The sequence below is a fragment of the Fundulus heteroclitus genome, chromosome 19 (genome assembly GCF_011125445.2).
Source record: "Fundulus heteroclitus isolate FHET01 chromosome 19, MU-UCD_Fhet_4.1, whole genome shotgun sequence".
Classification (NCBI taxonomy): domain Eukaryota; kingdom Metazoa; phylum Chordata; class Actinopteri; order Cyprinodontiformes; family Fundulidae; genus Fundulus; species Fundulus heteroclitus.
The window spans coordinates 4,864,566-4,880,704 of record NC_046379.1 but is presented as its reverse complement, the minus strand read 5'-3'; the positions used below and the strand labels follow the sequence as shown (position 1 = coordinate 4,880,704).

General features: G+C 42.5%; 1 protein-coding gene across 2 annotated transcripts in view; it reads left to right on the top strand.

The window, feature by feature from the left end:
* rcan3 (regulator of calcineurin 3) overlaps window positions 1-10,623 on the top strand; it is a 58,142-nt gene extending 47,519 nt beyond the window's left edge. For both annotated transcript variants that reach the window (XM_012864551.3, XM_012864554.3), the window contains 3 exons: window positions 2,242-2,415; window positions 3,024-3,195; window positions 10,170-10,623. In XM_012864551.3, coding sequence (XP_012720005.2) covers window positions 2,242-2,415; window positions 3,024-3,195; window positions 10,170-10,324 — 501 coding nt within the window. In that variant the 3' untranslated portion in view covers window positions 10,325-10,623. The remainder of the gene's footprint in view (window positions 1-2,241; window positions 2,416-3,023; window positions 3,196-10,169) is intronic.
* Window positions 10,624-16,139: the final 5,516 nt, after the last annotated feature.

The window sequence follows — 16,139 nt, the reverse complement described above, 5'->3', positions numbered from 1 at the left end:
AGTTAATAGGAAGATCATTTTAGAAGGTCTGACTGGTCGACAGAAACTTTGTTGAGAATAAGATTTTAAATGAGGGGGAACAGACTCATGGTTATTCATGAACGTTTCCGAAGGCCTTACACTTACATAAGATAGGTGGAAAAAAATGCCAAAGTTATGTCTGCCATCAAAATGAAACAGTTTAACATAGTGTTGCAGTCCAACAGGTTGTTCCCTCTTGGTTTACTGAGACGGGTCCGGCTTCCTTGTCAACAAAAGACTGAAGACCAGCCCTGCAGAGAGGCTGGCACTCTCACCCAGACCTTGCTGCTTAAAGCGGACATTTAAGCAACAAGGGAATTTGTGCCGGTTCTCCCTAAAGCCGGTCGTACACTGCACGATATTTTCAATCACTGTATTCAGATGCAGCTCAGACTGTATGAGGAAACCGCCGAGTTTAAAAGTTCACATCTCTCCATGTCTGTTCTTACTGTACGGCCAGACGCTCTGATGTGACCTGACTGCTCAGACTGTACGTCTAAAACGTCAGACTCAGCCCTGTAGAGAGACGGCGCTACTCGGACTCGTTTATCTGGAAGCCGAATGTAAACAGTAGAAGAAGAAAAAGACAGAAGTGTCGGTGCTCTCTGTTAAATATGAGGCTCACTAGAACGAAACGCGCTGCCTTGGTAATTCTACGAGTTTCTCCTCCGTAGTTTGACTCCATGTCACACGCTCCACCATCATGCTTCTCCCCACTCCTGTGTTTTCATCTGAGAAGACGATGAAGAAGAATTATTCCCTTGTTTGCTCATGCTCAGTGCGCGAGGTCGGGGGAAATCGTCTCGTAGCTCTGCTTCACCAGCAGGAGGCGCTCACCATCTCCTCACGAGGGCCGACTGAATTTTTGAATGTTTGATTTTCATCCGACCGTCCGATTCCTGATCAGGAGGAGAAGCTAATCACCCCTCGTTACCGCCTCGTTCGTACACGACGCACGATGCAGCTGAAACTCAGCCCGATCCAAAAAAATCTCTTACGACTGAAGAATCGGCCCAAAAAGGACAAAAAAAATCGTATAGAGAATCCCCGGCTTCACAGGAGCTCTAGTTCAGAAATTCAGTTTACCAGGGGCTAAAATGATTTATTTCATGTTCTTAGTTTACCATCTAAACACCACCTTATGAACTCCTTTCACAGCACCAACATGGACTAGTTTGGGTTTTGGATAAAGTTTTTAAACAAAGCTATAAAGGTTATCACATCATTCACCGACCAACAAAGTCGTTATTTGCTAAGCGGCCATGACTGCGTGCAGGATTTATGGACAGGTTCCCCAAACAGCAGATCTCATTCACTTATTAAGTTATTATGTTTGTTAAAAAGCAAACTGAGTCTGAAACCTTTGCTCTGTTAAGACTATTCTTTACTGCGCAGGTTAGCGTCTCTTTAATGGAAAATCTTGTCTCTGTTTAACCCTGTTGACCTACAAAAGTTTCATTCCTCTGCTAGAACTGCAAACTCACCCTCAACCAGAAGCCACAAAATTGGTGTCAATCAAAGGTTTTAATGGCTAAGATGTGAGCTTTCAGTTTATCTGAAGCTTAAAGTGAAGAAGGTGTTATAGTCAGGTCTGAACCAAGGAGCAATTCAACGATTTTCATTATTTGGCTCCCCAGAATGACGCAGAATGACTTAGCTAGTGCTCCACACACACCCCAGTAGTCCTCAAGTTTCCACTTTGGAGAGAAAGTGTGGCAACTATTTATTGCTTAAAGGATGAAAGTATTTTCTCCTGAAGAATGCACTGTACTTCTCTAATGTGTTGCTATGTGCAGCACTGGTAATTGACCATGTAAAAACCAGTGTCATTCATTTTTAAAACTTCCTAGAACTTGAAAAGACATTCTTGCACTGAACTGGTTGTCGTACTATCCAGCCGATGAGAAAGAGAGCCTGACGTTTTTTAAAGATTTTATAAAAAAATTCACGCTCAATTTGGACGTGATGAACATTCAGCGTTGTAATTTTCTGAGGGCAAACTATGAATAATTTGAAATAAGAAGGAAACAAGGTTCAGTTTATATCAACAGAACAACGCAACAGTCTGGGCTTTTTAAAAAAAAAAACAATCACTATTTTTTGGCCATATTGATGTAATAGTTGATTTTAAAAAGCTAGTTTTGCTTATGCAAAAACAAAAACAAAAATAGAAAATCTAGCTGCCCAGTTTTAACCTTTTTATGTTTTCCTTTTCTGTAGGAGAGGTTTGAAGCGCTGTTCAGGATCTACGATGACCAGGTCACTTTCCAGTTGTTCAAAAGCTTCAGGAGAGTCCGGATCAACTTCAGCACCCCAGAGGCGGCGGCCCGCGCCCGCATCGAGCTGCACGAGTCCGAGTTCAACGGCAAGAAGCTAAAACTCTACTTTGCTCAAGTGAGTGTGTTAGGGAAACAGGCCCAGGGAGCCGCTGATTGCATTACTGTGATTTATCTCCCGTGCACAAAGTGCGCCTGTGGTTCTGCTTGTGTTGCTCTTATCTTCTGGCTCCGATATAAAGAGCAGGACAGCTCAGCTGAGTTGTGCTTCCTGGGAAAATGTGGCAGCTTGAGTTCAAATTGGTGCTCTTTGTTTCCAAAAAGCGTCACCCGCTATGACCCTGCAGCACCTTCCTGTACTTTGACATAAGAGGATTATGGATTTTAGAGCTCAGACAAAGGCCTCATGTAGGTATTGTAATTACAGCAATTGCAAAGGTATCAAAATGCCAAAATCCCTTTATGGGAACAAGCCTGCCATTAGACATGAGAGGGCTCAAACTGTGACCTTTTTCTTACTGAATTGCTCACCAAAAAAAAAAAAGAAAGGAAAAACTCAGGAAGTGTGCTAACTTTCTCAACTTCGTTAATCTTTTTCTTGTTTTTGGATTTGAAAACCAGCTTTATTTTACAGATTGGAGTTGGATACAGTGTTTTTTTTTTTTTATTATCATTTGTACTGCTTCTCACGGCACGTGTTTCTTGTGCTCGTTTACCGTCGGACAGATCCAGAACGGCGACGAGGACATCGACAAGTCCTACCTGGCGCCTCCCCAGCCGGTCAAACAGTTTCTGATCTCGCCGCCCGCCTCCCCGCCGGTGGGCTGGAGTCAGAGTGAAGATGCCACGCCCGTCCTCAACTATGACCTGCTCTGCGCTGTAGCTAAGCTAGGACCCGGTCAGTACCACATTAACATTTAATATGAACTTTATCAATAGAAAGAATACGGACATTGTCTTGAATACAAACACTGGCTGCTGCATACCTAGAAAATCCATCAACAACACATGCAGTAACATTCAAAATAAACATCAAACTTGTATCCACTTCCTCCCTCAGTATATTGCGCGGAGTCTGGATATTAGACAGAATTTTCACAATTCCGATTCCCTTATCGATTCTGTGAAACGATTAGATTCCTTTTCAATTCCCTTATCGATTCTCTTTTCGATTCCAATTTGGGGGAAAAAGGAGAACAAACAGTTTGATGATGAGCATCAACTTTGTTTACTTAACTATCACACGACCTTACAAACTAACAAGATGTCCACAGCAAATGTGCAACTGGAGTAACATTTATATTTGTTTAAATAAAAAAAGGAATATAAGAACAAACTTAAATACAGTAGATGAGTTGCTTAGAATACAAGAAAATGTAAGTTTGTTGTGACAGTTGCTTATTAATCTCTCTTTAGATAACCTCAGTCATCTAAATCTAACGGAGAAGCCATCCGTTTAATGAAAAAGCATTACTGTGCAATTTTGGGAAATAAACTCGTCTCCCCCTGATTTAAATAAACGAGCGTCACCTTTCTCTGGCTCCCTGAACTGTGGAACAACTTAGCATGTTTCGTTACATCCACTACAATAACTAGAATCCTGTAATAATTCCAGCTACCAGTAGTTCTAATTAAACATGCTACCAATGAAGGGCTGGATTAACGAGAAAGGCACACTCCCTTAATAACCCCAAAGAGAGGTAGGAAACTGGTTTATTTCCAGAAATGGCATATGATTTACTAGGAACCAGCCAGTGATGTAAAACTAGCTACTTTCCTCCAGAGTTGCCTTCCATACTGGTCGTAACTTTAGCTTCTGTCCGGTAAGAATCAAAAACACGGCATTCGTTAAATTGTATGCCATGTTGTGTGCGCAGGTGTTTCTGCCTGTTGGATCTATTTCCTCCCGCGGATGTATATGCCATTTTGCAATGATTGCAAAGTGCCTCGTTGCCATCTTTCTCTTCCTTAAAATTAAACCAAACTTTCCTGTTTACCCGATGGGGCGGCATTTTTTTTGTTTTGCCTGGTAACGTCGTGCGCAAGTTACGCACACGTGCTTACTGAACACCGTGTGCGTAACTTGCGTATAAAACGTGACGTAACTTGCGTAAAAAAAACGTTGTGCTAACGTTGTGCTGCTCAGAGCCGCGGCACGACGGAATCGAAAAGAGAATCGTTAAGCGAGCTGCCAAACGGTGCCACGGAATTGGAAAACACGGAACCGGTTCTGAACAGGCACCGGTTTTCGATTCCCATCCCTACTGGATACTAATAATAAAATCAACACACAAATATGTCCCTTCATAGTCCCACAGAGGGGTTATTTCTGTCTGCATTTAACGCATCCCTCAGGGACACCAAGCGATGCATGAGGAGCAATCTGTGGTCCAGAGTGACAGACTGAGGATTGAACCGCCAACCTTTGGGGCCTCTGCTGGGTGCAAACGCATGGCTCTCTAACCACTAGGCCATCACTCCCGCAATTAATAAACAAAAAAAAACCTAGTAAATACAGTTTAAAATCCTTTGGGTCGTTAGTCTAAGGTTCTACTATTGCAGTTTGGCATTTTTTGTTGCCATTTAAGGCTTTGACTGGAAGAGATGAGTTCTTGTGGCGGTCCGATCTGCACGCAGGAACTCCGTCGCCGACCCGAGGGAAGAAGCTGACAGTCTGATGCGTTATTCTGGTTATTGTCTCCTTAACGATGGTCCAGATCAAGGGTTGCTGCTTGACTCGGGTCAGCTTCTCAGCTCTTTGTGTGAGCCGGGCCTTCAGCTGGACAGACGGGTTACAGACTGGGAGGTTCAGGCACACAGCAAAAATGGATCTAAAAATAAAGTAAAATGTTCTTAAAGTTAGTGTAATTGTCCTTGATTTTAGCAGGTAAATAAGATGATTTGCCAATGGAACAAGATTTTTGCACTTAAAATAGGAACAACTCATCGCCATCATCCTATTTCACGTGCAGGATGTGTAATTATCTTATTTTCGGGGTCAAAATACTCATTCCATTGGCAAATAATCTTATTTACCTGCTAAAATCAAGGACAATTACACTAACTTTAAGAACATTTTACTTATTTTTAGATCCGTTTTTGCAGTCCAGACATGCTCAGCCTGTTTATCTGTACGACTGCTTAGTTGTCTCCAAATTGACTTTTGGGTCAAAGATTACTTTCTTGTTTGTTTGTTTTTAATGTTAAGAATCAGCAAATGTTCCTCCACTGCATAGGACTTTAGATCTGCTGTTTGTTGGTTATCGAATCTGAAAGTGCTGACACTTTTTAGTCATTCTGTCACATTGACTGAAGCTGCAAAGGATTTTCTGCAGATGTACGTAAATAATGAGTATCTGAAGTGCTTCCTCATGCTAAAAACACATAAAAAAAAACGCCAAAGCAACGCTTGAGCCGCGCTAATGATGCGTCTATTTTACCATCCATTAGGTCTTAATATCCCCCTTTGCTCCATTATGACATCTGAAAGGAATTACACAATATTTATGAGGATTCAGTTTGCAAAGGAATACGCTAAATCTACTAAATCTGAATTAATTCACCAAACAAACGTTGCTAATGTGTCAGTTTGTGTGCGATAGCAGTCTGTGTTCACTGTTGCCTTATTAAACCTTTTTCACACCTTTAGTCACAGGACAGCCACCAGATTTTCATGTGACAGACCAACACAAATACTGCATAATTGTGAAGTGGAAGGGAAATTACAGATTTACAGATTTCTATTTGTAAAAAACATATATAATTTTGTCCAGTATTTTAGTATATCACATAAAGTCCCTCTATAATACTTCTGCAAGGCTCTGTAGAAGAGTTCCTCTGTAAAAACAAATCCTCTTTTAAGGTTTCCACAAACCGGTTTGTTTCCCTTCACATTTTATGCTTAAAATGAATCTCCAGCTCATTTTAAGATTTAAATGCTCTAAATAGTCGACATAAGCCATGTATACACTGCAAAAACGGATCTAAAAATAAGTAAAATGTTCTTAAAGTTAATGTATTTATCCTTGATTTGAGCAGGTAAATAAGAATATCTGCCAATAGAGTGAGTATTTTGATCCCTAAAATAAGATAATTAGACATCCTGCACTTGAAATAAGACGATGGAGATGAATTGTTCCTATTTTAAGTGCAAAAATCTTATTTTATTGGCAAATCATCTTATTTACCTGCTCAAATCAAGGACAAATACACTAATTTTAAGAACATTTAACTTATTTTTAGTTCCGTTTTTGCAGTGTAGTGGCTGATATCGAGGTGGTTTGAATGTATGCAGGCGGTCTGTTGACATCCGACAGTTTTAAAATGCAAAAAGGGAAAAAAAAAAGCTTTGCAGTGGTTTCTTGTTAAATTTCCAGATCCATAAAACCTTTCTGAGCTCGTACGTCTGCAGCTGCTAAGGTCTGCTGCAAGCCTGGCTTCTGTGGTGATTATTAGCCATCTGTATGCATAGGAATGCTGACAAGCTGCAAAAGTAACACAAAACGCCTACAGTGGAGTCTGAGTGTTTAATCGGGCAGCGGATTGCAGAGCGTTGTACAGCAAAGAGCCGGTTCCTGCTTTCTCCTGAAGTTTGATCATGCAGACTTGCATGAGCTCAGACGATCAGCACCACATTGACACAAAGTCAGACTCAGGGCATCATGCAATAACGCTGCAGCACCAACATTCACAGTCATCGTTTTTAAAGATTATTTTTGCTACACCAAGATATAAGCCCCTTTTGTGCATATTTTATCTATTCAATTCAATTTTATTTATATAGCGCCAATTCATGAAGCACGTCATCTCAAGGCTCTTTCCAAAGTCAGACTCCATCAGATCCTCCATGTTGGTGAGAAAGTTTCCTCTCTAAGGAAACCCAGCAGGTTGCATCAAGTCTCTCCAAGCAGCATTCACTCCTCCTGAAAGAGCGTAGAGCCACAGTGGACAGTCGTCTGCATTGTTGATGGCTTTGCAGCAATCCCTCATACTGAGCATGCATGAAGCGACAGTGGAGAGGAAAACTCCCCTTTAACAGGGAGGAGAACCTCCAGCAGAACCAGAACCAGGCTCAGTGTGAACGCTCATCTGCCTCCATCCACTGGGGCTTAGAGAAGACAGAGCAGAGACACAGAAAGCACAGAAGCTCACATTGACCCAGGAGTACTTTCTATGTTAGATGGTAATAGTGGATGATCTGCCTCCCCTGATGATGTCACAGCTAACAGAACAGCAGACCAGGTGTACCTTCTATGAAGAGAAAAATGACAGAACAAAAAAGCTGTTAAAAGCTGAAATAACATACAATGCAAATTGGAGAGCAGTAGGAGAACTCAGAGTGAGAGAAATAGACCCCGATGTCCTCCAGCAGCCTAAGCCTATAGCAGCATAACTATAGAGGTAACTCAGGGTAACATGAGCCACTCTGACTAGAAGTTTTGTCGAAAAGCTTATCCTATAATAAAAACCTGTAGGTTTGCAGCAGCAATTAGAAAACAGTGGTGAATGGTTCTCAGGATTTTCCCGTGATTATTCAGGTACGACAACGCTGGTGGAGAGGAGAGCTCATTTCTGAGTCAGTTTTCAGCTGAACACTTCTTTTATTATCAGCAGAAACGTTATTTTCAAACAAACACGCACAGAGACGGAGAGTCCAGCTCCGAGGTGCCACTTTCTGCTGTTACCATAGAAGCAGGAGGCATCAGGAAACGGCTTTGTTCCTCGCCTCCTATGCTGGCGTCTGAGATCAGATTGGGTCTGGGCTGCATTAACGGCGCGCTGCCTCCCTCTGTCAGCTCCCTGCGGTAACAGCAGGGCCCCGTTCACCGCCCTGCTCTGTGTCTGGCGCCACAACCAGCAGCTACACGCTTCCTTCGGCCCGCCAGCTGTCTGATCACATCTGCGTGGCAACCGAGAGACAATCCACCGCGTGTATGTGTTCGGTCAGAGTTCACCGGGCCTGGCATCTGCGCCAAGCAGCAGAGGGATTATTTTTTTGGAAAGAGCTTTTTTGTTTTTATCTTGTATTGATGCTGGGAGTGACGGCCTTGATTTGAAGCAGCTTTGGGCTTGGCCGGTACACGGAGTTCCCTGCATAAGTAGTTTCTCCTCTTGACCATTTTCACCTCTGTTCACATTTACAGAATCGTAATTGGCTTTAATTTTGGGGACCATCCCAAAATTTATTTCAAATAAAACTCAGCACCCCTGAGTTAATGCTTTCCAGTTGCAAGACAGAAACCCCAGAGATGTGCTATTATTGCTAATATAAGCAATACAGTCTGATAATCTGCTGGATAATCACCCATACTGTGTGCATACACAGTAAACTGAATGTCCACAAAAATACTTTCAAATTAATTTATTGCATCCTTATTGCTTTTTTTTTGGTACAAATGTAAAAGAAAATGCAGAAAAAAAAATGCAGAACTTAAATTCCTGTACAGGAACTGGTTCCAGCCGACACTTTTAGGGGAGTTACAGGAGACAATTGATGTGCTGTGCAGCAAAAATGTCTCACAAAGACATTGACGTGCTGCTTCTCTATACCAGGGGTAGCTTGATTGTTATTATCTGCTAAGGTTGAGCTTTCTATTGTTTTAAAGTTGAAATATAAGATCAATCTTGCTCAGGAAAATATGTACAAGAAAAGCCTCCTCAAAAGGTTCATGGAAACGTCACAAACTCGGTCCGATGGATGGGCGCCCTTCGTCGTTTGCTTTGTTTCCTTCAAGAAATCCTATTGCACAGCACAACTTTTTACATTTTTGATTCTTGCGAGTCAAACTCTTAAGCCTTAGCCACTAAAACCACTAACTCCTCCTTTATAAGTCATTGCTCGATGGCACGGATGCTTGTTTGGCCCTCGTTTTTGATTCAGGGCCGTAACAATGTTTTTTCAGGGATTTAAGATTATATTTACAATTATATAGTTTGGGTGGATTAATATTTGCTTCAAAGCTACAAAAGGCTTTTGGACAAACAAGTGGCCGGTATTTAAAAGTGTAAGTTCAACGACATATGAGTTGGGAGGGCATGCTTGGGGTAAATCTGCCCCGGCACAGCGGCCATATTGGATACTGAGTCAGCAAGTTCAGAAATCGAACTTCTGCCAGTGTTTTTGTCATATTTGAAACTTGGATTATAGAAAAATAAATTGTGTTTCTATAGACAGATTATTCCACCTGAGCTTTACAGCTCCTCCATAACTCACCATGGGTCGTTTGGCTGTTTCTTCGCTAATATTTTCCCAGCAAACCTCTGAGGCCTTCACAGAATACATTTTAATCTAACAGTAAATTTGAAACACATCCAGGTGAAATCTGTCTACTAGTTGGGTAACTTCTGACGGAAATTAGCTGCCCTGGATTTTATTTAGGATAAAAGGGGCCTAAATAGCGAAGATCCCACAATAAAAAAACAGTTTTTTTCACTTCACTTACATTTTAATAACTGAAAAAGCAATCTATTACTTATCCTTCCTCTTAATGAATTTAGTTCACAATACTAGTTATCTATATATTATACTCATAGGACAAATCTATCAGTACAATTCTGTTTATAATAGTATTCATCTCTATATTTATTCACTACATACCCATGTCTTGTACATATGGAATCATTGTTTATCCTGCACTTGCTGCTATTTCACTTCTGGTTAGACCTAAAATGCATTTTGTTGCCTTGTACCTGTGTCTGTGTAATGACAATTAAGTTGAATCTAATCTAATCTAATCTTAATGCACTACATTGTGTTCTTATTTGATAAAATCACAAGGAAATACGTTGAAGTTCAGGTTGGTGAACACTTCTGCCCACGCAGCGGCGTGGCTGTCTGTGCGTGTGTGCTCATCCTGCCGATGTCCTCTCCAGGTGAAAAGTACGAGCTCCACGCGGGGACAGAGTCCACCCCCAGCGTGGTCGTCCACGTGTGCGAGAGCGAGACGGAGGAGGACGACGCCGTGCGGCCAAAGCAGCAGATCGTCCAGACCAGACGTCCCGACGGGCCTCCGGCAGTCCTCAACTAAACGGGGGAACCAGACCCCGCCTCCTTGGCCACACGACAGCGGCGCGGCACACCGACCGCACCCTTTAAAACCCGTGACACACCTGTCCCCCCACCCCCACACCCCCAAACCCCTCTTTCTCTCTCTCTCTCGTCTCTGCATTCACAGAGAGCGTCGACGCCCCTCATTTCAGTTCCAACTACAAGCGAAAAACAAACCAACGAACATTGCTTCGACAGACGGACGTTTGTGGGGAGCGTGGCGACGGAATGAGGCGGCTGGAAGGGAATGGATGAGAACCCCCCCCCACACACACACACGCGAACACTCATCACATTCTGTGGACAACGTGGGGAGAGGCGGGCGAGCTCGCCTCCCACCCACCTAACTCCCCCCCCGCCTTGGTTTTCAGCAACAGGGGAAGGGGAACGCACCTGAACACAGGCACCTGTCACGTATCGCTCTCGGCTCTCATTGCTCGTACTGCCCTGATGCTCGCTCGTCCGTCACCTGATTGGCTGACCCCCCCCTCCCCCCCACCTCACTTCATACGACAGCCATGTGTACAACGACCATCCCGGACCACCTCCACGCATCAACGGCTCTCCTTTCAGACACGGCGGACTTTCTTCTTCTTCTTCTTCTTCTTCTTCTTCTTCTTCTTCTTGGGTTTTTTTTTTTTTCGAATCTGCTGTCTTGCATCAGGACCGAGTGCGTGATGTCGCCGCTCTTCTCTGCATGTCTATTTACGGAAAATATGTACCAGAAAAACGCAAATACTAACGAGTCGCGTGAAGAAAAAGGAAGCTACGTAACGTCACACGCAGCACGAAGCGCCACATGTGACTAACAAAGATGCGCTGGTGGTTTAAACTCTCTTTGTTCCTGCTTCTTTTTTGTCTTCTGTTTTTTTTTTTTGTTTTGTTTTTTGAAAGACGTTTTTTTTTTTGCTAACTTGATGTGTATTCATACTCTGTATTTGATAACCCGACACCTTTGTGCATGCCTAGTTACTTCTGGAGACTCTGAGGTGTTTTTTTTTTTTTTATTATTTTGTTGTTTTGTGATGGCAGGGAACTGGTGTTAAGTCGAGTTTTCAGCTTGACGGCGACTTTTGTTCAAACCTGATGGATTGGAAAACAGTTCATCCCTCCTCCTTCTCTTCAAGGGTTTTCTTTGTGATATCTCTTTTTCTTTTTTCTTTTTTAATTGTATCCTCACATCCCTTTCGTTGGCTTTCTGCACATCGGGTTTTCTCCAGGACTGACAAACTGCTTGTTTTGCACTGAGAATCTCTCTCTTTCTCTTTCGGTGAATTGTGGGATGAATTGACCGACGTTGTGCTGCTTCTCGCTGTGTATATATATGTCGAAATAGTTTCTTTTGATTCCTTTTGCAGCCGGCTGAGGGGAGAAAAAGGGGGCAAGGAAGAAAGGAGACGACCGACCAAAGCAATTATTCGCCGCGCGTCGGCGGCAGCGGCGCGGAGACGCGGATGTTTAAGCGTTTTATATTAAGTCAGTCGCGTATTTCACCTGCTGCTTGTTGAGGAAACAGGAATAACTGCTTGTAAGAGGTGTCTGAATCTCACGTCATTTGGCAGCTTTATATCCGACCTTTCTTTGGCTGTTTAACCTTGTTAAGAAAGAGACACGTCTGTATGCAAGGGTTGTTTTTTTTGTTTTTTTATTTATTTGAGGCAAAGCTTTTATCTCAAACTCAGCACCTGGTCAGCCTTTTTTCACCAGCACATTATATTGCAGTGAGTGAAACACTCCAGTGAACCCTTTAGGCCTTTTGGATCTATAGGAACGATGCTGCTGGGACGCATGTTCTCGTGCATTTTGAAGGAAGGCAGGACGGCACAGCAGAAAAAGAGAAAAATATATCAATGTGTGTGTTTTTTTGTTTGTTTTTTTTATGTTTTTGTCCACTTAAAACTTATTTTTCTTTCCCCCTGAGGAATGGCTCTCTCTGGACTTTTCGCTGGCGCCGCGCTGAAGCCAATACAGTTTGAAGGTTTAAAGGAAAAAAGAAGCCGCAGAGCAGGAGGAAACACTCTTCTCTCTTTTTTTTTTATTTTTTTTTTTCTCCGTTTGTTTCATTTTATTTCACTCTGTGGTCATGAAGATTTAAACCGGTGCGCTTTGGTCACAGCTGAGAAGAAGATGTATATTTATGTACATATGCCAAGTGTTTTTCTTTCTTTTCTCGCTGAGGCCAGTCTCAGTGTGCGGTTTGTTACAGCTTTCCTTGGCTTTGTTCTAATGGGAGGGGATGTAAAAAAAAATAAAAATAAATAACAACAAAAAAAAAAACACGTTTTCTGAAGATGCTCGATCAAAACCAACTGTCTTGGTGTTGTTGTTCGACATTGACTCGGTTTGAATGTTTCATTTACTTCTGGGGAACTTAAATAGCTCAGTAATACCGTTAATACTGTCACTGTTGTAACGTTTCTTTGAGATCTGAATATTGTGTCTGAATATTGTAGGAATCCAGAAAACAACGTAGCAAAAAAAAAACAAGCAATAATTTACAGTTGTATAATACCAGTATGTGTATTTTACATGTTCTGTACGTATTTCTCAGACATGGTCTCTCTGACAGTTATCTGCTTCTATTTGTGTAGTAAAGAAAGTCATTTGTTTCACATAGAGAAAGACATAAAGACTCATTTTTAAAAGCCATGCCTTCTGTTGTTTGTTTTTGGGTGGTTCTCTGCTACAGGCCCGCGTTTCTAATGTGTCGCAGCCTTGAAGATTCAGAAGGGATTTAAAAAGCAGATGCATTGATTGTGTTGGCTGAAGGTTGGCCGTTTCCAGCTGAATGTTGGTGCATGTTTTGGCAGATTGATGTGAGTTTGCTTCAGCCTTCAGCAGGTCGCAGACGAAACTGATTCACCTGCTAAAGAGTCGAAACAAATCCGCTGCACAATCCTGCATTATGTTTCTAATTAAAGGATCCACTGCAACAGGTGATCAAATCAGGGATGCGTTTGGGAGGAATTTCTGACCTCAGCACTGATTCGAGTTGTTTAAGGCCTTAGTATTATGATTATTTGTTGTAATCAACCAGCAGAACAGGGTTTGAATCCTAGATCCGGGTCTTATGCTGCACTTCTTCCGCCTGGTGGCCTGAAATCTGACCAAAGAAAATAATCGATGCCGTGCAAAAAAAAAGACAGCTTCCCAAAGAAAACAGCTGAGAGCTAACGCATTATTACTTTCACCACACGCTTGTTACCAATTAAGAGCTAATTAATTTCAAACCCGGAGGAGGTTTTATTGTTTCCGTTCTTGAAACGCTGCAGTATTGGCAGAAAGAAAAGGCAGCCTGGTTTTTGCAACTCATTGAAATGCAAAACTAGAAAGCACATAAAGATTTATCAAGGCAGACATGTGGTTAAATCTTTCTGTACCTCGCACCCACTAGTTAATACTGCATTTATTCCAGTGTCCAGGAGCTGCAGAGCTGAGTTAATAACGCTTTCAGCAAGAACCACCGTATGTGAAATGTATTGCATGCAATGCGAGGTGACTGTGCATTTCTGCAGCTTATTGTGTTACAGCTGCAGTTTCCTCCTTTCAGCCCTGGGGGGGGAGAGAGAAGGATGAATGCCGCTTCCTTCATTATTGCACGAGTGGAGAAACAACATAACTGTGGAATACCTTCACCTCTGATTTCACAATCAGCACGACTAAAAAAAAAAATGCATGTTCGAAGCACCTGGGTCGCTGCCGTGAAAACAAGCAGAGTCACTCAGGTGGTGAAAGCCGTGCAGCAGCTGTGAGGTGAGGCCCGGCACAAAAAGCCCCTCTCCTGGTGGGGTGGGGAATTCCTCTTCACAATGACCCTCACTGTTGAACGTGACGAGGCGTGCACACCTACAGAAGGTTCCTGCAGGATCAGGTTAACGTGGATCCCTGCCCAGAAGCTCCGGACTGCTTTAATTGTAGGTTACAGAGACAGTGGCTTGCAAAAATGTTCACGTTTTTATAGTTTTTTTCTTTTTATCAATGTCCCATGAATGTGATACCTGCAAAACAAATCCAGTGCAGCAAACGGCGCCTTCAGAGGTCTTCCAGTTGATAAATGGATCCTATCGGTGCATCGTTTATTCTTTGTATGAATCCAGCTCTGCAGTAAAGGCCTCAGACCAGCATCATGAAGACCATAGAACTCACCAGACGGGTCAGGGAGAAGGTTCTGGTTCGGTTTAAAGCAGAGTTGGGTTATACGTCTCACAGAGCTCTGTTCATCTGGACCTGGAGAGAGGCTGGACCTCCTGCAGACTTACCAAGATATGGTTGGGAAAGCAGAGCATTACCCAGAGGAGCTGCAAAGAGCCACAGCTCAGGTAGAAGAATATGTCTAAAGGACAACTGCTGAGTGCTGCACACGTCTTGCTTCTATGGAAGACTGGCAGAAAAATCCAGCACGGGAAGGTGGATGATCGCCAAACACAGGGAAATCCTGGAAAGGAAACCTGCTGTAGGCTGTGAAGACTTTGAGAATGAGGCGAAGGTTCGCCATCCAGAGGTACAACAAACCTAAACATGCAGCCAGAGCCACAGTGGAAGCATATTCCAGGGTTAGAATGGCCTAGTCAAAGTCCAGATCCACACCCAAGTGTGAATCTGTGGTAACGAAGGAAATAGATGCTCACAGATGGTCTTCATCACATCTCACCAGCTATTTTGTCAAACAGAAGGGGAAAAAGTTTTAATTTCTTACCGCAAAGCAGCACACTGCAAAAACAGAACTTAAAATAAGTAAAATGTTCTTAAAATGAGTATGTTTGTCCTTGATTTGAGCAGGTAAATAAGATGATTTGCCAATGGAATAAGATTTTTGCACTTAAAATAAGAACAACTCATCTCCATCATCTTATTTCAAGTGCAGTATATCTAATTATCTTATTTTAGGGGTCAAAATACTCATTCCATTGACAAATAATCTTATTTACCTGCTCAAATCAAGGACAAATACACTAACTTTAAGAACATTTTACTTATTTTTAGATCCGTTATTGCAGTGCACCAAGTGTTTCTATGAAGAATCAGCTCGGTGGGCCAGAACACAAATCTACAATTTCGGGGGTTTTCAAACTATTTTTAAGCAAACATTTAAACCATTAAACTAATTTATAACTTGGCACTATTTTTTGATTTGGTTGGCCTTTCCCATGAAATCCTAAAAAAAATGTGACTGTGAAAACAATAGAAAAAACTGTGACGTGATGAAGCACAAAAAGGTTTGAGCTTTATTTAATAAGAAATTGTGCCTTCAAAACCTTGAAAAGCAAAATCTAGTAGTTTTATTTACATACTTTTTAGATGATACTGAAGAGCGTCTGACAGGATTCCTGCCATTCTTGCTGTCTAGACTCGACTATATTTCCTTAAAGCATACTTCCACAGTGAAAGATCCAGCCTCAGATTGGTGCAGCGGCACAGCTGGAGCCCACAGGGATGTTTGCGCCGTCGCCACTGGATGGAGACCAGGATTCCCTTTTGTAACATGTTTTGTTCTCCGCTGTGAAACCTGACCTCCACCTTTTATCCACTTAACGGTCGCACAATGGTCCTCTGCACGGCCGAGCAGGGGGGGGACACACAAGCAGGTCATGTGCATCCCTCTCAGCACGTTAGGGGACTCAAAACAATGCAGCTCTGCTCAAGTGAAGCTGGGTTACAGGATTTTTTTTTTATTCATAAAAGCACAGCTCTGCCTCGCTTTATCATAGTGGGCTCCACCCAAACCCCTGGAGGGAAAGTGAAGCTTGATCCCGGCGTCTCGGTAGCTGCTTTTTTTTTTTTTCTTCTCATAACAT